This window comes from Amphibalanus amphitrite, unplaced genomic scaffold (assembly GCF_019059575.1).
Source record: "Amphibalanus amphitrite isolate SeventyFive unplaced genomic scaffold, NRLGWU_Aamphi_draft 000476F_arrow, whole genome shotgun sequence".
In the NCBI taxonomy this organism is placed as follows: domain Eukaryota; kingdom Metazoa; phylum Arthropoda; class Thecostraca; order Balanomorpha; family Balanidae; genus Amphibalanus; species Amphibalanus amphitrite.
The window spans coordinates 389,336-410,297 of NW_024881970.1; the positions used below are offsets into that span (position 1 = coordinate 389,336).

General features: G+C 51.7%; 1 protein-coding gene across 1 annotated transcript in view; it reads left to right on the forward strand.

Annotated features, from left to right (window-relative positions):
• The window catches only part of LOC122392250 (Down syndrome cell adhesion molecule-like protein Dscam2), a 118,303-nt gene that overhangs the window by 47,836 nt on the left and 49,505 nt on the right, over positions 1 to 20,962 (forward strand). Inside the window, exons 12-15 of the mRNA XM_043386918.1 lie at positions 4,482 to 4,637; positions 7,774 to 8,049; positions 8,698 to 8,823; positions 19,732 to 19,872. Of these exons, the coding sequence (XP_043242853.1) occupies positions 4,482 to 4,637; positions 7,774 to 8,049; positions 8,698 to 8,823; positions 19,732 to 19,872 (699 nt within the window). The remainder of the gene's footprint in view (positions 1 to 4,481; positions 4,638 to 7,773; positions 8,050 to 8,697; positions 8,824 to 19,731; positions 19,873 to 20,962) is intronic.

The following is a 20,962-nucleotide window of genomic DNA, read 5'->3' on the forward strand; positions in this document are numbered from 1 at the left end:
GGCACCGCTCTGCACTAATCCACCTTCTTGGCCACGTATTCGTATAGATTCCATCTATTGCGACCCTGTAGCAGCCGTGTGGTCCACCGGGAGACCAAGGGACCAGGACCAATGTGGTCGAACACGGAGAAAGCCGAGGGTCATCTGTGCCGACCGATACGACCCACCCTGGCAGTGACGACGGGCCGCGCCGCTAATGGAAGACAAGCCCGTTCGCTGTAGCGACGGCGCACTACCTGAAAACAGACTCTAACGCGCCAGCTGGCGGCGGCTGGTGGACACGCTCGGCGCAAGACTTATCTCTACCACGCTGGGTGTTCTGACCGGCTGTCGCAGGCTCGGAACCCGCGGGGCTCTGCCCCACCGAGTCGCCGCCGGCTGGCTGGCCGCTCGTACGTTGTGGCCCGGAACGGCCCGCGGCCATTTGCGCGCGGGCGATAATGTCAGGAGCGGCGGCTGCATCGGCGCCGATTCCCAGGCGGCCCGGGTCGGCCGCGACTGATGGCCGGTCGTGCGCCGCCGTGAGCCATGAGCGCCGTCCGTGACCGACGGCCGACAGAGCGACGACCGCCCGACGGCCTGACTGAGGGGTGTCGGCGTGGCACGGAGTCGGGTGCTGAACCAAGGAGGTCGACCTGCCTGTGGCGCAAAGGGATGGATTAGATTGACGTAGCTACGACTGGTCTGGTCTTATCGAGGTGCCCTTATGTATGTAACTGCACTGGCATTTGTCACAATGCTAAACAACTCAAATAAAACGAAAGAAATAGAATTAGAAGATGCTGGAACTTCAAAGAGTAATGGTGTAACTTAGTCACCTTGCTGTCACGTTTAGCCAAATGTCAAATCGAAACCGTCTGAGCAAAACGGGAGGAGTAATTGCTTTCGCGATTCGCAAACAGTGGGCTTGTATTTGTCTTGCGACTGTGCGCTAAGGTTCTAAGGTAGTTTCAGAATTCGTAGATGACACTAGCAGTAAAACGCCTGCAAGGTAGACTGTGCCGCTGACTAAGTCGAGTTGTCGGCAGAATTCGTCCCTAGATGGCACTAGCAGTTAAGCGCCTGCAAGATAGACTGTGCCGCTGACTTGGGCGAACCGCCGGCAGAATTCGTCCCTAGATGGCACCAGCAGTTGAACGCCTGCAAGGTAGACTGTGCCGCTGACTTGCGCGAACCGCCGGCAGAATTCGTCCCTAGATGGCACTAGCAGTTGAACGCCTGCAAGGTAGACTGTGCCGCTGACTTGCGCGAACCGCCGGCAGAATTCGTCCCTAGATGGCACTAGTAGTTAAACGCCTGCAAGGTAGACTGTGCCGCTGACTTGGGCGAACTGCCGACAGAATTCGTCCCTAGATGGCACTAGCAGTTGAACGCCTGCAAGGTAGACTAAGCCGCTGTACTTACTCGAGCTGTCGGCGCTGCACCGTGCGCGCGGCGGAGTAGAAACTGACGCTCCCGTCTTGCAAAAACTCGTCCGACATCGGTACCTGATCGGAAGAATAGAAAACAGTAGATTATTGTAATCCGGACCGAAAACGAACCCGACCAGTGCAGCGGTGACCTTGCCGCAGCCCGGCGGCTACAGGTCAGGTGGTCAGCGCGTCTGTCGTCAGGGACGCTAACTTTCCTCCCTGCCCCTCCCCATCATCAAACATGGAAGGGCAAATTAATTATTGCGCTCCACGGCCCAAAAGGAGCCTGTAATGCTGCACAAGCGCGCCCGTTTCATCCCAGAGGCCGGGGAACGTGGGAGTTGACCTTTCCAATCGTGCAGAATGCTCAACTCGCAATACTCATAGTTGGTGTGTTCTGCATGTTATGCCATTTCAGACTACCGCGTGCAGTTGCCAGGCGTCTCTCTACCACTGCGCAATTATACGGAGATTGATTTAAGACGGCAGTGCAGTTCACCGGCCTGCATTAATTTTGAAGGGGTTAATTTCACAGACAAACGCTCCGTCGCACGCAATAAGAGATGGCGATGCTCAGAATGCTTCCACTCAAGATCAAGTGGAATTGATGATATGAGTAGCTCAGCCGCACTCAAAGTGCCGGAAGTTTCACAGCAACTATATTCGTTCCGCACGTCTCATCAGGTGCAGTATAGACAGCAAGACATCACGACACCAAGGGCGAAGTTGCTGCAAAAAATCACTGAGGCCACCATCGGTCTACACCACCCTTACAGTCAATATCAATTTTTAGAAGAAAAAAATCACATTAAATTATACGAAGATTAGAGTTTCTAGGAATACTGGACTTACATGTAAATGACTGCTGCTAGCATTCGGGAAAAAATCGTAGGAATGAATTGGAACTAATGATCTTGTCATTTGAACTATTTTGCTTTGATCTTTGCCTTGAGCTATTTTAACCAAGCAGCCAATTGACCTACCGACTACCATAAATACAAAATGAAATGCCTTAAGGTCTCATGTCCACGCTGCTATCATCAACTGGACTGTGGTCAGATTCTGGCACCCCGGCCGCGCACCCAATGTCCGGCCATAAATTGGACGGCTGGCCAGCTGGGCGGGTGATTAAAGCTCCGGAGAGGCCACTCGGTCGGTCGGTCGGACGGTCGAACGGGCAGATAGACGGAGGACGATCGGGACAGACGGACAGACGGACAGACGGACAGACGGACAGACGGACAGACGGACAGACGGACAGACGGACAGACGGACAGACGGACAGACGGACAGACGGACAGACGGACAGACGGACACGCGGACACGCGGACAGACGGACAGACGGACAGACGGACAGACGGACAGACGGACAGACGGACAGACTGTCGGTCGGCCGCTCGTTGGCTCAGTCCCCCGCTCGGTAGGTCTGTCGGTCGATTGTTCGTGCATTCAGTCGCTCAGTCGCTCGTTCACTCGTTGGCTCGTTGGCTCGTTGGCTCAGTCAGTCGTTGGCTCGGTCGGTCTGTGGCTCATCGGTCGGTTGGTCGGTCGGTGGGCTCACCCAGCGCGGGGGCAGGTTCACCGACAGCTCATGGAGATTTATGCCGCCGCCGAGACACCATCCGTCTGAGACCCTGAACTCCGCGGGTGGGCGGCGAGTTATTCATACCGGCTACACTGCGCCGCGGCCGCTGTTTGCGGAAGAATTGATGTAATTTCTCTGGAGACCGCATTGAGGGAGCTATAAATTGTCTTGTTCAGGAAGCCTCACGTTAGCTTCAAGTTGCAAAATGTCAGTGCTTTGGTGCAACAGTTTCACATCGACATTCGAATTATTAACTTAAGTGTTTAAGAGGCCTGGAAATTATCGTGGAATGCTGTATCATTTGAAGATGATAATCACTCCAAAATCAATTCTCGAGGTCCTCATAGCTTACTCATGAACAAAATTAGTATGGTTGTTTCAGGCGTTACATTCATTATTATAGCCAGTGCTAGCGAAGTCATCTGTAAGTGCGTTACTAACCAGACTTTCTCATCCAAGTATTACCTGCTCTGTGGATTTATCCATGCTGCATCCTCGCACTAGTTGAGCGAGGTGTCAGGCGCGAGTGTCACGCACTCGTTCCCCGAAGCAGCGATCCTGCAGATGGAACTGGGATGGTATCGCTGTTCAAATGGGCCGCCTGTAGCCGAGTTCATTCATCCCTGCGTGGTATGGAGGCTGGCACCGTCCCATCTCGGTAACGGCTTGGGCTCCCCTAGACTCCCCTGCCCGGCACGCTGCTTTACGAGACAGCCGGGTGGCGGCCGGCCATAGAACGTCAGTTTAGTGGACTGGGTCTCTGCAGGTCAGGGGGACCGAGGAGGGGGTCCACCCCCGCCCCGGGTCACGCCGCGTAGAGTTAGAGCCACTCGATTCGGTCCCGACACCGTAAAGAGCGCGGCGGCTGTGACATCAGTGCGAGCAGGGGTGGGCGGCGGGATATTGAGGTCACCCAGCGCGGTGGGAGTGCGCAGGGCCCCTCTCTAATCGCTGTTGGGCCGAGGCACAGCCATTGTCTGACCACGCACCAGCAGGCCGGCTGAACTTATCCTGAATTATAAATTATAATTCGTACTTTACTTGCTCGACGCATAGTTTCCTTATCTAATTACAAGCTGACCTTTAGTGCTTCGTCGTTAGTGGTCATCGTAATAGAGAATGATTGCATAATCATATCGAGTTGCATTTATTATTATTTTTTTAAAAGAAAAGTCGATAAGGAGCCAAATGACTGATTGCATGACCATTGGGCCTGGAAAATCAATGACAAGCCTGGGGCCTTGAGCCGGTCGATCATCTTGTTCCACGCAAGATCTTGCGTGTCGTCTGGTATTGAAAGCAGATTACATAGCTCATCGATTTATCGAGGAAGACGTCGTATGGCACAGCCAGAACAGATGATGTAAAAATAATTTACGGCATGTGAATGCGCAGGTCAACGGATAAACTATGCCTACAAACACTTTGCACATGTGAGTGAACGTCTGACCTGACATCTCCCCCTCTCTCTCCCTCTCTCGCAGAGGGTCGTGCGCGGCTGCCCAGTCACCTGCGGCTCACTGCCGACTTTGGGCTGGTGTTTGATCACGTGACCCGTGCCGACGCCGGTATCTACAGCTGCACTGCCTGGGGTGACGCGGGTGCGTCCGACTCCGGAACGACGAGGCTCAGCGTGGTCGGTGAGTCTTCTTATAGTCGAGCTGGAGAGTTAATGATGAGACCTAAAGCTAAAGACAGGGGCAAATAAAGGTGTCGCAACTAACCTAAATGGAAATGCCACAATATACTGGAAAAACAAGCAGACAGACAGGCTTATTAGCACTGGAGAGAATAGCTGAAAGCCGGTTAGCGTGACTTTTGTGTGACTTTGTGTAAATCCACTCGACAGTAGTGTAGAATGTCAACGATAGTCACTGAGCGAACACGTTTCTTTTCTATTCGGATGGACTTGCTATCATTCCGTAATCCAGAATATGATCTCCCTTGGATGCATGTAAATGATAGGCGCGCAATGAATATACGCACCAGAAAGGTTTTAACTTTTAACACCATAGTACTATTGAATCTTTTCTGACGAGATTCTCTTGGAGACGTGCTATGAATGCTTTACAAGGTATTAACGTTCTTTGAATGTGGGAGCAGGTGTCCAAAACCTCCACATACGCTGATCTATTTGACTATATAATTGTTTCCAGATACATTGGCTCAATTGGGTCTCTCACCGCCATTTTTCGTACCTACATTCACGTGAATAATGTTAGAAACCTATTAGCAGCTGCGGACGGAAATCCATCACCAAACAGATGGTCTCCGGCATTCATCGCGCGAATGCGATCCCCCGTAAGGCCGTCCTTCCGCCGCCGGCGGCGCTGGCAGCGGCCGGCGCTCTCCGGGCCGCGGGCATTACGGCACTGTCGTCCGGTCCCAGATCCGATGACGTCACAGGTCGGCCCTCGGCAGCCTGATTGATCTGATTTCCCGGACCGATCCATTTACCGTTGCCGGCCGCGGTCCGGCTGCGACGGAACGTCTAGTCGACTCGGCCACGGACTGCAGCCGAGTTGGAGCTGACGTACGGAGCCGGACATTTCCGTCCGGTTCGGTCCCGTCCGGATCGGGGAGGAGGAGAGAAGGGAGGAGAGAGAGAGAGAGAGAGAGAGAGAGAGAGAGAGAGAGAGAGAGAGAGAGAGAGAGAGAGAGAAAGAAGAGAGAGAGAGAGAGAGAGAGGGAGAGAGAGAGGGAGGGAGAGAGAGGAGTGGGGAGGGGCTACACGACGACGACTCGTGTACCGGTCCAGCCGAGCCGGTCCTACAGGCCGATCCGTCTGAGCATAGATGGACGACCTGGGAACAACTGGGGCGGGCGTATCGGCTGCGGCAGTCGATACCTATAGGCAGCCAGGCAGCCAGGCTAAAGTTAGGGTATCTGGCAAATGGTGCTTCCAGTAAGACTGATGTTTTCCGCAAGATGTTGTTGCTGGTTTTGAATCTTGAATTTATTTTCCAACCACTCCGTCAGGTAAAGTGGATCTGTCTATCCGCGTCAGTTGTTTCTGTCCGATTTTATCGGTAAGTTGTTTGTTTTGCCGACCGTATCGTATGGTCGAGTCGGAGCCGTCCCTCAATCGACCTCAGTCACTGGGTTGCATGGTGAGCCGCATTGCTATCGCTCAGCGTCAGGTCGCATGGTGGGGATATATCCTCCGCGGCATTATTTTATATGGTGAAGAGATGTTCTCCGCTGGGCTCTCAGCAGCGGGTCGTATGGTGCGGCGCTGTCCCCCGGGTGGTGCCGCCGGCTGGGACGGCCGCCTCCGGGCGCCGAACGCCGCTCGATCGGGTCGCATTTCAGCGGCGCAGCAACAGCCGCTGACTTATGGCGGCGGTTTCTCACCCAAGGTGCGTTTGAGGCCAACCAGCCGGCGACAGAACGGGCTGATTCGGCGTCCTAGGGCTATGACAGAGCACCTCATATGTCGGCGAAATAGTTTCGCTGTTCGCCCATTCGCAGACGCAAAAGACTTTGCTCTCACTACAGAAAAAGCTCTTATGGCCAAATTAACAGCAATTATCAACAACGATGATTGATTGATGGATATTTTTTTCTTCTAAGTTTGACAAAAAGGTGCATGTTGCGCAGTCATTGGCCAACTTCGGAGTCTAGGACCATCTAATTTACCCTAGAACCTCCTCTGCGATGGAGCCCAGCTGCATGCCATGTGACCAGTACTCCAGTTCCTGGAATTAATCGGACGCCTTTCAAGCGGCGCCGACTTCCCAGCCGAGCCGTGCCGCGGCCCCTGGTGGATGCGCGCTCCTCTGAGCCTCGCCTTGATCAAGGGCAGGCCAAATTAAGTCCGAAATCTGCATATCTCATGGGAAGGCGCATGCATCTCATCGCTCGAACGTTTTCATTTGCTACGCTTCCCTGGAAGCGGAAAATTTCCAATTCTCAGTGGCTGCCCTTCCGGCGGCTGAAGGAAACGCTGGTGTCCATGCTTAGTGAACAGTTCATTATCTATGCATTTTCAGCAATAATCGACGACCAAGGTGATAAGATAAGAATAGTAATGGTCCTCCCCCCGTGGCCTAGTGGATGAGCCGTCCGTCGACTGGAGGGCTCCACGTCGTTTGACCCCCGTTACTATATTCTGATAACTGGCAACTGGCGGAGATGGCCACGCTAGACCCGGGAGGACCGTGCCACCTTTTACCTGAGCTCTTTCGATTCAAATTATCACGGGTGAACCGGGCTGGGTAAGGTCGCATGGGGCTCCGTGGTGTCATTTGCAACAAGCATGCTGCTTAGCGGGGCACCATGACCCACACTCCACAGCCCCATTCAACCATTCGGACAAAATTTCTTTAAAAATAGTTATCTTCTCGTACTGACATTGATAACCACGGAAAAAGATCCAACGTTGAGATTGAAAGAGCGCGATTCATTTTGAGATGTCCATTTTTACTGAAATACTTTTGATCCGAATGCTGCTGGGAAGAGATGTTGATTATGCTAAACTTACTATTTTAAACGAGCATCACAATGCGCGAAGTCTCGCCATGGAAATAATTTCAGTGCAGAACTTTCAGAGCACGAACAACATCCGCAGATAAAGTTGCCAAACATTGCTAAAAAGCTGTATTTTAGTTGTGTTTAAAGAATATTTTTGAGCCAACGTGGCTATGATTTGCAAATAATGGCGTCTGAAGATAATGAGTATTTTCTACAGTAGCTCAGTAGAAGCATAAACATCTCTAAGTTCCATGAATGTTCCATCTTCTCTGACACTCTGACACTGGGGACCTCCGCCGGCAGTGGGTCCCAAGGTGTCGCCGTTCACCTTCACCTCTGGACTGCGCGCCGGTGACCGCGAGTCGGTCAAGTGCGTGGTGACCCGCGGCGACTCGCCACTGACCTTGACTTGGGTCAAGGACGGCGAGCCGCTCTCGGAGCCCAACGTCACCGCCGTCAACGAGTTTACCAGTATCCTCAGCTTCAGCAGCCTGCGCAGAGAACACTCGGGAAACTACACGTGCGCGGCGAAAAACGGCGCTGGAGAGGCGAGCTATAGCGCTCTTCTCACTGTATCAGGCGAGTTCTGAACCATGGGTGAAGCTCACCATCTCAGGTGAGTGGAAGTCCCCTACCCACTAGCTCAACTGAAGTTCAATCTCTCTGTCACGGTCAGACGAGCTTTCAGTTCCCAGCTCAGGTGAGCTTCACTTTCTCACTCAACCTTTGGGGTGAATTACAGTACCTCACTCACCTTCCGGTGAGTCTCCACGCGCCGCTCACCGTCCCAGGTGAGCGCGCACGGAAATAGAGTCATAAAGCCGAGTCAATGAGCCCGGCTGGAGAATTAGTCGTCCCCCACGACCCCTCCGGTGCTTGTGACGCACCGGCTGAAAACTAAAACCGTTCCTCTCCGGCCGTAAAGCGGCCTCTGACGTAACAGGCCGGGAACCCTGGCCGACGCACAAGTTAGAGACGTGTTTAAATTGGCTGGTTTACGATAGATTAAAGGATTCCGGGGACCGACAACTTTACGACTACTACACGATGGCTTCTAGAGATGAGCTGGCTGTGCAGGTACGGATTTGTATGCTTTTGACATGCGACCCCCACGTTTTTGGCGTGTGTACGATATCTCACTCCGACTATATGTATATGTAGGTGAAGAATTAGTAGCCCCATAGACAAAGTATGACCTCTGACCTCTGACCTGTGCTGTGCCGCCAGTGGCGCCGTTCTGGGTGTTCGAGCCGGAGGACGTGGACCTGGTGCGCGGTCAGGGCGCGGAGGTCAAGTGCTGGGCAGACGGCTACCCTCCCCCGGCCGTGACCTGGTCCCGCTCCGCGGCAGATGGTGAGTGTCCTCCCCTGCAGCCGGCCAGCGGGGCCGCCCGGCCCTGCCGTTTTACTATCGCCAACTTGGCCGCCCTATTTTCTCGCTTGAAAGTGGAAAACCATGAGAGCAAACAATCTTTTAGCTGTTATGTTTCGGACGTCTCATCAAAGACAGATCTCTGGGTACTTGCCCGTTCCGCCATTTTGCGACTGCGGCTGGCTCGAGGCGGCGAATGCTTTTATAGCCTGGGATCCTGCGACCAATGACCTGAACATTGGAGGCCAGCCAGGGCACGACACAGGCGGCGTCCACACAATATTGTCGCGACGAGCGAATCGACCCGGATGTCACGGCTGCGGATCGCGCCATCGTTGGATCTCTCTCGTAGTGTCTTCTTTTGATTGATTTTAACAGTATTTTGTTTATAGTTGTCGGATATCCCTCGAAAGTCTCGTATTCCATTCTTGTAACGTGATTCTAAGCAAACATAACATGCCTTATGATAGCCACGAATGCGTTTACGTATCAATCGCATTTTTTAGATTGACGAAGAAATAGACAACTTAGCAAATTGAATATACATAACATGGAATATATGTTGTATAATTCAGAAAACAATATATCTGGCGGCGGGTAGGATGATGTCGTCTCTGGTGATTGTCAGAGTTAGATGGGCGGCATTCGTTCATGTGACACAGGCTGACACAGCTTCTGAAATATCCCAGTTCCGAATCTCCTTAGGACGTCAGTGGTGATGGCTCCATCAAGATCCACAGTTCACACCGTTTTCAGGAACAAACTGCAATCTTGCTAAATTGGTTGAATTCTACACTATTTCATCCAGCAATTCATTCATGGTTGAAAAATGCGAAACACTTTCCATAGACTACGTACCACCACAGGATGTCGTATTTTCATGCTTTTCTATTTATCCACTCACATTTCCGCTAGGTATGCAAACCACACCTATGCTCTCGGAGGCAGCCACATTTCGTCTCGGCAATAGTTCGCTACCCTGCCTCCCTTCAGCACGCACATTGTGACGCGCCGCCCACGCCTCGCCAATCTGTGTGTGCCGCGCCTCGTTCGCCGCAGATGCCGCTGATTGCGCCGCAATCGTCCTGTCACGGACAGCCCTCGCCGGGAGGGGAGGGTTGACCGTGAGCGCTGCGCGGGGCCGAACAACCAGACCCTGTCGGTCGGTTGGTCGGTCCAGCGAACCAGTAGAGCGGCGGTGGTTGACAGCGGCCACCCGGTCAGCACAGGCTGGCGCAGCCGTCCCGCCGCGACCGACCATCTTTTTGTCGGCGGCTGGAGCGGCTGGATGCGCCAGCAGCGGTCGAGCTGGATGGGCCTCGTTGCTTCGAATTATTTCCACGTCAACTGCCGCGAACGCCCTGCCATCTATCGGTCAGTCGAGCAGACCTCGGCTGCTCGTCATGGGCAATTAGGGGCCGCCGAGAAAGTAATGGCGCGTGAGCAATATTAATTGCATTCGCTGGCTTACATTAATTTTAAGTTTGTGTTACACTCGCGCAATTTGAATGTGATCAGCAATGTGAGCGGTCACGGTCATGTTGAGCTGGATCCGATATGTAGGTGCATGCAATACACATTGGATTGACGTTTGATCGAGACGGAAAATCGACCATCTTGAGAGGGAGAGAGACACTTCATCATTAAAGTCATTGAGATGAAAAATGTATTTTTAAAACAAGCTGAGATTGAATAACCAACGATAAAACGTCGCTGAAGATCTTGAAAGACTCTTTTGCCTTTATTCTGGAAGATTGGTGAGCAAGGGAGTGACGAGAATTGTCAATCTTTTCATCCTTGGAAAAACATTCAAAATTGTTTTCCTGAACCCATCACCATGCCGATTTAGCTTTAAAGATCTATCGTATAGGTTGAACAATGAGCATTGGAGTATTGACTACTGTGTGTCACGCTACGTGGCTCGAAAGCAATTTCCGACCAGACACCCACGAGCCGGACCAAAACGAGGCCGCGGCAGACACGGCCGACACGCATGAGGAAATAAAACATTGCAGTCGGGGGAGGTTTGGTCAATCGTTGTCATTTTTAGCACGTGCTATTTTTGTCACACGTGCTAAAAATGACAACGATTCTGCTATTTTTGACAACGATGAGGCCGATTTCACTCCTCAGCGAGGAAATGAAGATTTTGGAAAGATAAACACTGATTTTGGAAAAGAAGTGCTGCCACCTGGTGCAAGACGAAGAATCCAGCTTTAATATGCCTGTTATTTGTATGGTAGTTTGTTTTGTGGCCTGAAGTTGGAACTTAAAATTGAAGCATCCGAAAATGATCGATATTGATCGAAAACATGATGTTGATGAAAAAAATAATATTTTAAGTTGAGAGAGGAGGCCATTTTATCCAGATGCAGTAGTTTACTTCTTGAAATTATTTTTGCTAATGACGGCTGATAATTATCCCTCATTACATGGCAGTCGTCGTAAGCAAAAATAATTTCAAGAAGTAAACCACCGCATCTGGATAAAATGGCCTCCTCTCTCAACTTAACATATTATTTTTTTCATCAACATCATGATTTCGATCAATATCGATCATTTTCGGATGCTTCAATTTAAAGTTTCAACTTCGGGCCACAAAAAAGGGTATACTTCAACGTTGGACTACCATACAAACAACGGCCATATTAAAGCTGGTTTCTTCTTCTTGCACCAGGTGGCAGCACTTCTTTTCCAAAATCAGTGCTTGTATTTCCAAAATCGTGATTTCCTCGCTGAGGAGTGAAATCGGCTTCATCGTTGCTAAAAATAGCTGATAGCGTTGTCATTTTTAGCACATGGTTGCCAAAAATGGCATGTGCTAAAAATGACAACCATTGACCAAACCTCCCCCAACTGATTGTGTTAGCGGGAGATGCGTTCTCGGAGTGTGCGAGCCCGCCGCCGAATCATAAAGTGCAATAAATCGGCCGCAGGCGGGAATGGAGACGAACTTGCGGCTCGCCTTTCTCCCGAAAGTCAAGTCAAACACGGACCGATTGCGTCCTCATCTGTGGGTGTGCTCTCAGGTTTACTATTGACCGGCCCGCGATCGCATGCACGTCCGGTCAAACCACGGACCGACTGGCACCCCACGGGGTGCTTACGTCAGGTCGCTGCTATTCGAAAAAAAACGTATCCGGCGCTGTGCGTGCACGTCATTATAAAATGGCAGACCGTCCAGATATCCCTCGGGGTTGGCATGCAGGCCAAGTACTGACCGGCAGACGTAGCCGGCGATAGGCATGCGCGGCATTTTGATGACCGCCCGAACCACTCTCGGGGAACGAACGCCACCACCAAAACGCTACCCGCTATTCGCACGAACGTCTATGTCAAACCGATGACTTACCGGATAACCCTCATGCTGACCGACCCCCGCGACCGCATGCAAGTCGAGAACAACCGCTGACTGGCCATGCTTCCTTCAGAGTCGCCCGCCAGGCCCTCGGGCTCGCCACTGTCTAGCTGTTCGCCGCCGGCGGTATGCATGCACGTCAGGTCAAACCGTTGACCAACTGGCACCCTCAGGTGCGGATTAGGCCCTCAGGCCACTGGCACCCTCAGGTGCATATCAGGCCCTCAGGCCCGCCATGACCGGTCGTATGCCGCCGGCGGTATGCATGCACGTCGGGTCAAACCGTTGACCGACCGGCACCCTCAGGTGCGTGTCAGGCCCTCAGGCCACTGGCACCCTCAGGTGCGCACCGGGCCCTCAGGCCCGCCACTGACCGATATTCGCCGCGGCGATATCCATGCACGTCGGGTCCACTTGTTCATAGGCGTCGCCAGAGATTTTCGGTTGGGGGGGCAAAATCAAGTTTTGTGTTAAATCTTGCCTTTCCCCAGGCGTCAGTCACTTGTTTTACATATCATTCGACGCGCAATGGTGCGAGGAATCCGATAGTGATAAAGTTTTCCTTCTGGCATTGACATATAATTTTTTTAAAGAAAAATTCGAAATTTTGAAATTTCTGGACAAAAACGACCGGTAGAATTAGTGGCTGCGGTTGCCGACGCACTGCAGAGGGCCCCTGTGCAGACGCTCGTCGCTCATGATAATCACCCAGAAAAAGGTGAAAAACGCTCCATTTAATCGGATCACCTTGCTAAAACCTCCATTCACGCATGCATGCAGAGGTTTTACGTGAAATGCATAGGGCTTATCCCAGCCGCCGATTGTAGCTAAGTTGGGCATTCGGTAGAGAGCGAATGTCGGAAGGATGAATCGGAAGTAATTCATCTTTGCTCCAGTAAGAGGAAGTGTTTTGTTCACTCGAGTGTGAACAAAAAATTTCTCGTTTTTCATGTGAAGGGAAGCGCTGCAAACGCGAGCAAAAAAAAAAATGTTTAACGGGACCAAAAGCCACGCACGGTATAGCGACAAGGGATCCCTTAGAGATAGGCTTGGAACTTTTAGGCCATTTCAGGCCATTCAGGGTCAGTGTGGACTCTCAGAATCCTGCTTAGGATCCCGGAGATCGGCGTGGATCACCCCAAATATTTACGTGCATGTGGTGCTTTAGGGCTTTCCGAGCCCAAGGTGGGGCCCTCAGAAGCCAGTGTGGGCGGCAGCGCTAAGAGACTAGGCCCAGGGTGAGCCTGCAGCCCTCATATAACAGTGTGAACCCTCGGGATCTGAGTCGAATCCCTAAGGACCCTACGTAGGGACATGAGAAGCATGTGTTGCGGCCCATCAGATGCCGGCTTGGGGTTAGCAAAGTCTGTCGCCTCATAAGTTCGGCTGAACTATCAGAAGCTAGCCCCCCCCCCTACGGGGCGCGGGTTAATTAAGGCTCTCAGAAATTTTCGAGGGTATCCCCAAAGATTCGTGTGGCCCTTCAGAGGTCTATCTATGTATGTAAGACAGTAAGGTCATCAAAGATCCCTTTATGGGCCCTCAGAGAACATTGACAGTAGACTCTCAGAGGCCGGCTTGAGGCCTCTGAAAGCTTCTTAAAGCTCCGTGGAGCTCCTCAGGAGTCTGTGTGAAAAGCAAGCTCATGAGCCCTGCAGCACTTGAACGGTACTTGAGCCTGTCGCAGACATTTGACGAGAGTTGAGAAAGGCCCCGAATATTTCCTGTCACGCTTTGAACGAAAATTATGTGTCAGCAATCCAAAACTTATAAAATCAGCTATAAAATGTTATAAAGAACCAACTACATAGGAATGGAATGGATTGAACCAAAGCATTGACATTTGCGAGGCTGGAGTCGGGGTGTTCAATATTTTGGCGGCTCCGACTCCGTCTTTGGGTAGAACCGCATGGGCTCCGACCGGAAGGAACATGAAATGAATATATAGGAACATGGAATGAATCACAGCATTGACATTTCCGAGTCTGGAGCCGGAATCTTGAAAATTTTGGCAACTGCGGCTCCGACTCTGGTTTGAACAGCACGCTCCAACCGAGTCTGACCTCACAGGCAGTCTCAGAAAGGTACCCCCATTTTTTCCCGACTCCAAAATCTCATCGGATCTGTATCGATTTCAGGGGGTGCCCGGTCCGAGGTTGAGGGGGCAAGCTGCCCCGCTTGCCCCCCCGTGGCGACGCTAATGCACTTGTTGCCCGACCATGCGCCCCACAGGGCTGCATGCATGCTATCTGCTGGCCGACAGCCGGCAGCCGGCGATATGTATGGGCTTCAGGTCGACCACCGACCGACCAAAACCTCTCAGGGGGGGGGGGGGCGTGCTGCCGGTCAACTGCTGACCGGCAAAATGCGCATGCACGTCGTGTCAACCGGTCACCGACCGAGACACCCGACCGGGTGCACGCAGCGGGTCAGGCCAGGGATAGAGTCGGGTTAACCGTTGACCGGTAAGGCGGTTCCGGCGATGTGTATATGCCCGTTTGGTTAACCGCTGACCGATTATCGCCTTAACCCATTCAGCCTAGGAATAAGCCCCGTCCGGGCCGGTAGAACCTCAGTCAACCGCTGACCGACATAACGCCACCTTGAGAAAACATGCACGACATCGGGTCAACCCGCTGCCCGATGATACACCCCACAGGGCGCGTCGGGCCCTCAGGCCTGCCACAGACGACCGATCACCGCTGGCGAGAAGCATGCACGCTCGCGACGGATAAAACACCCCTCGGGGCGCGTCGGGCCCTCAGGCCTGCCACTGCCGACCGACTGCACCGCTGGCAATAAGCATGCACGCTGGGTCAACTCGCGACCTGGTGGGGCACCCCGCAGTGCCCGTCGGGCCCTCAGGCCTGCCACAGCCGACCGATCACCGCTGGCGAGAAGCATGCACGCTCGCGACTGATATGACACCCCTCGGGGCGCGTCGGGCCCTCAGGCCTACCACTGACTGACCGGCCGGTCACTGCCGGCAAGGAGCATGCGCGCTGGGTCAAAGATTGCCGATCGAAACCCACAGGGTGCACCAGGCCCCTCACAAACGAAAACGCTCGCCGCTGGCGACAATGTCCTGTCGTAGCTGTAAAAAAGGAAAAAAAAAGCAAAAACGCCGACCCGCCACCTGCGTTATATTATTACAGCGCCCAGGCGACTGCGCGGCGGCCGACAGCACAGGACGGACGTGCGCCGCTAGGGGGGCATGTGGCCCTCAAGCCAACCAATGACCGACCGGCCGCCGCTAGCGATAAACATGCAGCTTGGTTATAAGTCGCCGACCGGTGCGCCACTCCTCGGGGTACCTACGGGTGACCCAAGCCAACCAAAAACTGACCGGACGCCGCCGGCGAGAAAAAAAAGACATGCGCCAGGGCCAGCCCGCTGATCGACTGGACAACCCAACAGGGCGCGCCCGGCGCCCAGGCCGAGACAGCTGCGAGCTGAGCGGGCGGCGCACATGCGCCGCCGAGCGAGGGGGAAGAGTGAACAGAAGGTCAAAATGTACATAAGATCGAGTGAGCGGATGGTTTGCGCTGGCCAATGTTGAAGTTGAAACGCGTCACGTGAGCTTTTCACAACGAAGCCACCATCGATAGGTAACCAGGCTATCGGTCGTGTTAAAAAAAAATACTTCTGTAAAAATTGGTGTAGGCCCTTTAAGGGAAATGGTTCACTCTGTGTCTAACGTAAAGGTTGGTAATCAACATATTGCATTCAGAGAATTTCATTATATATGTACAATGTACATAGTAGATCCAATTTCCAGAGGACCTGATTATCGCTCAGCTCCGTTAGCATCGCCGACCGTTTGATCCAGGTCTTCTTCTACCACGAGATTTTCAGATGTATGGGAGCATATTGCTTAGTGAACGAACAGCCCGATAATCTGTGAGAGAAAAAGAAAGGAGTATTGGAGCTGTTTGAGCCAGTAAATGTGAAATATGTCGCAACATTTTTACGTGCAAACGCAACTTGCACTATACATATACAACATTGCACTTGCACCTATACACGTCCCTCATCTTTTGCATTGGGGAACGTGTGAGGCTTGCTTGAAAGAAATGATTTAACATAGATTAGGAGCCATATGGGGTGGTAGTTTTTGAGCGCCCATTTAGCCTAATGCTACCAACTCTTACTGGCTACCCCTAGCGACACCATTTCATTGTGGAAATAAATGAGCGTGACGTCGTTCAAGAAAACGGGTGTAGGACACGAGGCACGCAGGGTCACCTCGGACTCCGGAAAACGGCGTCGAAGCAGTGTTGGCAACATGCCCAAAAATTGGGCTGTTGGTAGCCTGGACTGTAGGTATTGTCTCGCATGGAGCGTCTCGCGTCATAAACTCGGTGACGACCGCGCACAATTACGTATGAAATGCGACATGAATGTTAGATCCCTGTAGTGGGGGCAAGGTCAGATCAACCAGGCAGGAACATAGCCGTGAAGTATAAAAACATGCACAACATATGACACATGGTCCATGGGTACTTTGGATGAAAGCAAGCACACTGGTGACAAGAAGTGAGGAGTACGTAGAGTATATTTGGTCGAAACAGACCAATTTGCGAAAAACATACTGTCCGGTCTGAAAAAGCCACGAGAAATCACTGCGATCCAGGTCACGGTTTAGGAATCTGTAAAAGTAAGAAAAAAAATTGAAGACGGCCTGGACTGGCAATACATGCACGTGAAACCCCGCCCCTTGAACATGAAAAAGCCACCGGAACGAGCCTAGCTGACGAAACTGTATGCGCCCGGGCGCCAGGTTGCCATAAGTCTACGTGCGCCCAGGCGCGCCGGCGAGATACGGAGACTGCGGCTGCGGCTCCAGCATCCCGAGTCGCGCCGCGCAGCGCAGCAGACCGCCGACGCTCGCGGCCGCGTCGCCGGCACTCGGTCCGGTCGGTGCCGCCGCCTGGCGGCGCGTATCGGTACGACCATCCCCACCCCCGGGGTGGGGAGGGAGCGAGGGAGGGGAAGCGGCCCGGTAGGGGGACGCGCCGGACAAAGGGACAGAGATGGCCGCGGATTAGTGGTCTATGCAAAACGATTAGCTCAGGCCGCCCACGGGAGTCGAGCGTAGTCGCGGACAGCGCCGCAGCCCGAAGCGAAACTGCCGCACAGTGCCACGGGAAGATAGAAAAACCGCGACAAAACTACTGTCAGCGGCTGTGCCGTTAGCGGAGTCAGGCGTGCAGGGCCGGGGTCACCAACCGGCCGCACTGACGCGCCGCCGGAGACGGGGAAGCAGACAACGAGACGGCCGCACCGGGCCGTAAGACTAGGCACTAGATATAATCCCGACACGGGAAGGACTCGCCTGTAATTGAAAAGCGGCGCACCGCACTGTTGGTGCGCACCAGACGCAAAGGAATTCCGAAAGCACACAGAACACATATTGTCACGTGGCACTGCGGGCGCTCACTGAGGCCTGAGGGCCGGTGGTGCTCACGCCGTGCGGTAGGTGTCGCTACAGGCTACAGTTTGCGCCCGCGGGCAGAGAAAGGCTTTGCTGCGCGCCACTGTTAGTCGCGCGCATCAAATACATTTCGTTTTCAGGATAGGTGACCTTCTCATCAAAATAGAAGTAACCCAGTATCGGGAATCCTAAGATGATATTTAAAGCCTATCACCAAACACTTTTAAACCATACTTTTTTACTTTTCTATTTTTATTACCGAGAGGTCCGTTTGAAAAGAAAGCAGCAGTTTCATTCAGTAAGTTACATGTTACATATATTGAACAGACATCCCAATAACAGCTTCCATAAATTGCCATAACACTTCAACTCCTGCTGGTATTTTCATGTATCATCTAGCGCCGCATATCAGAAACTGGGGAAAATACCTCGACCGAGAGGAAAGCAATCCGATATTGGGACCTTTATAAGCATTTTCCACTAGAAAATGCCACCCTTCATCGGCTTAGCTGTTATTAGAACTCTTACTTACGGCTGTTGAGCCGACACCTAGCTGGATTATTGCGAGACGCTGGACAAATGGTCCATCGAATCCTACTTGCTCTACAGGGTGGACCAAAAAGGATGGAAACATTTTGAACTCGCATAAAACATGCAGTATTGCATGCATGTGACTGGAAATGGTACCAAACGAGAGTACATTTCGTGGAAATTCATAACGGCATCACTCTCATCTGCTTTCTCTCGTTTTCAGTCTCTCACAGCAAATGTTCGAAGAGACTACTTTCGCGAGACAGGCACAGAGCGGCCGGTCTGGTGGCTGACGCGATAGCCCGACGACACATGTTCGCTGGTATGGCTCACACAGTCTTGGTGATCGCTCTCTTCAGATCACAGAGACCTTCCTTGTAGACCTGGCCCTTGAGATGAGATGATAAAGAAGTCACTGCACAGCAGCAAGGTCACCGAAATGGTGTGCCCTCAGCGGAAAAGGAATTGTGGGTCCACCTTTGTTCGAGGAAGGGAGCGGCGACACTGTGACCGTCAATCAACAGCGCATACCAGGCGGCGCCGAGAAAGTTCTGAGAGCGAGTCCAAACGAAGCATGGCAGCCTCATCATAGACCTTATGTGGTTCCAGCGAGACGGTGCGCCTCCTCACATCGCAAAAACAACGCTCAAGTGCATCGAAAACCACTTCGGTGACCGGCTGATATCCCGCGGTGCCAGTCGGAACTGGCCTACCTACTCATCCGACCTGACCCCTATGGATGTTTTACTGTGGGGTCATCTCAGGGACCAGGTCTACAAGGATGGTTCAGAAAGCCTCTGAACTGAAGAGAGCGATCAGCAAGGCTGTGTGAGCCATACAAGCGGGCTATCGTGTCAGCAGCCAGGCTGATCGCTCTGTGCCTGTCTGGCGAAGGTGGTCATTTCGAACATCTGCTGTGAGAGACTGAAAACGAGAGAAAGCATATGAGAGTGATGCCATTATGAATGTCCACGAAATGTACTCTTGTTTGGTATCATTCCCAGTCACATGCATGCAATGATACATGTTTTATACGAGTTTAAAATGTTTCCATCCTTTTTGGTCCACCCTGTATGAAAACACCCACTGAGAGCTGTGTCGATTAATCTTTTACGGACCGCTGCAGTGCTTCGGTCCAGCGGCGTCATTTGCAGGCTGAACGCAAAAATTAGGGTCACCAGCATGTGCTGACGGCATGCCAATGGCCGTCCATAAATCAGGTGATCATTGGGAAAAAGAACAATGAGTCAGCAGAAAGAAGTGAAGAATGTGATATAAAAGGACGGTTCAGCGTAAGACTCTTAAACTTGATACTAGTCTGGCTTAGTTGCTAAAAAGATGATGATTATACTCGTAAATTATTTTTTTCTTTGACAACAGTAATAGGAGATTAATTGGGATTTTTTTATTAAGTGAACGTTTGACTGACTAATTCAGTTGAATAAAGACAAACATTTTATAAATGTGCAACACATGACGGAGCTGGAAATGCTGAAGATGTATCGTCTGGAACCTGTCGAATCACTGGCGGGTAACCGTAACTGATGGTGGCTGTGACTTTCGACAGGTGTTGGGACTGACCTGCCCCAGAGGAACGGCACGCTGCTACTGACCGATATCAATGGCACACATTCTGGCACCTACACGTGCCAGGCGGTCAACGGCGTGTCGCCACGGCTCACAAAGACAATTCATATCAGAGTCAGAGGTGAGTGAGATTTTAATACCAGCGAGACAGATATGGGAGAAATTTGTAAGTTTCAAAACAGAAATGAGGAAAATTCAGTGCATACCCGTGCCCTTGACCACCATTTCGAAGATTCAAATTAAAGTATTTATTTGCCTGGAAAATAAATGGAAAAGTAGCTATCGTATATTGCTGTCGGTGTCAAGGCGTCATTGTAACACGCGGCAGCTCCCCTTTCAGTTGGGCTCTGTTAGAGCTCGTTATGTGCAACGGGCTCGTTATAATGCATGCATAATGACAACCAAGGGAAATAATAGATTCATGATTCACAACTCAGCTCGGCAGCTATATCATGTGTTTTGCCAGTACCGATCAAAGTCCGGTCCGGTCAGGAGCACACTCCTGTAGCACCTGATCCCTCCCTACCAGTCACCCTCGCGGTTCAGTCCTCAGTGTTCCCCGTCGCCGTCCAGTCCACCGTTTGGCCCATATCGGGAGGCCCATGGCGTGTCCTGCAGCCATCATCACCGTAACATCTCACCTAAGGTGGTTATTTTCTGACGTTAACGACAATTTGTTATGATTGACGCCCATTCTGATCGCAAACATTATCTATATTTATTTATTGTGGATGAATATATTCCACCATGTGTTGTCAGCGAATGAAAATGTTGCATGAACGCGGCTGACGATTATTTCGCTTGCAGCTAAGCTTATGAGAGCACTTAGAGAAATTAGCTTCCTAAAACGAGCAATTCTTTGATAAACATAAACTTGACTTTGCGCTTGAAGTTTTACTATTCATGCAGCTCATATCCCTAGTGAAAAAATCCTTAAGGACAGTCCTATGTATTTCTTAAGGACGATCCTTAACAAAATCCTTGTACGAAATTGATACACAATCCTTAAGGATTTTGTTAGAAATTCCTTAAGGATTCTGCGGAAAATCCGTAAGGATTTTTAGCTAAATCCTTAAGGATCTCTAGCAATGTCTTTAAGGACATTGGTAATAATCTTTAAGGACTTTGTGACTTTTCCGTAAAGATTTGTAGCAAAATCTTTAAGGATCTTGGCGACAATCCTCAAGGATTTTGAGGCTCTTCCTTAATGA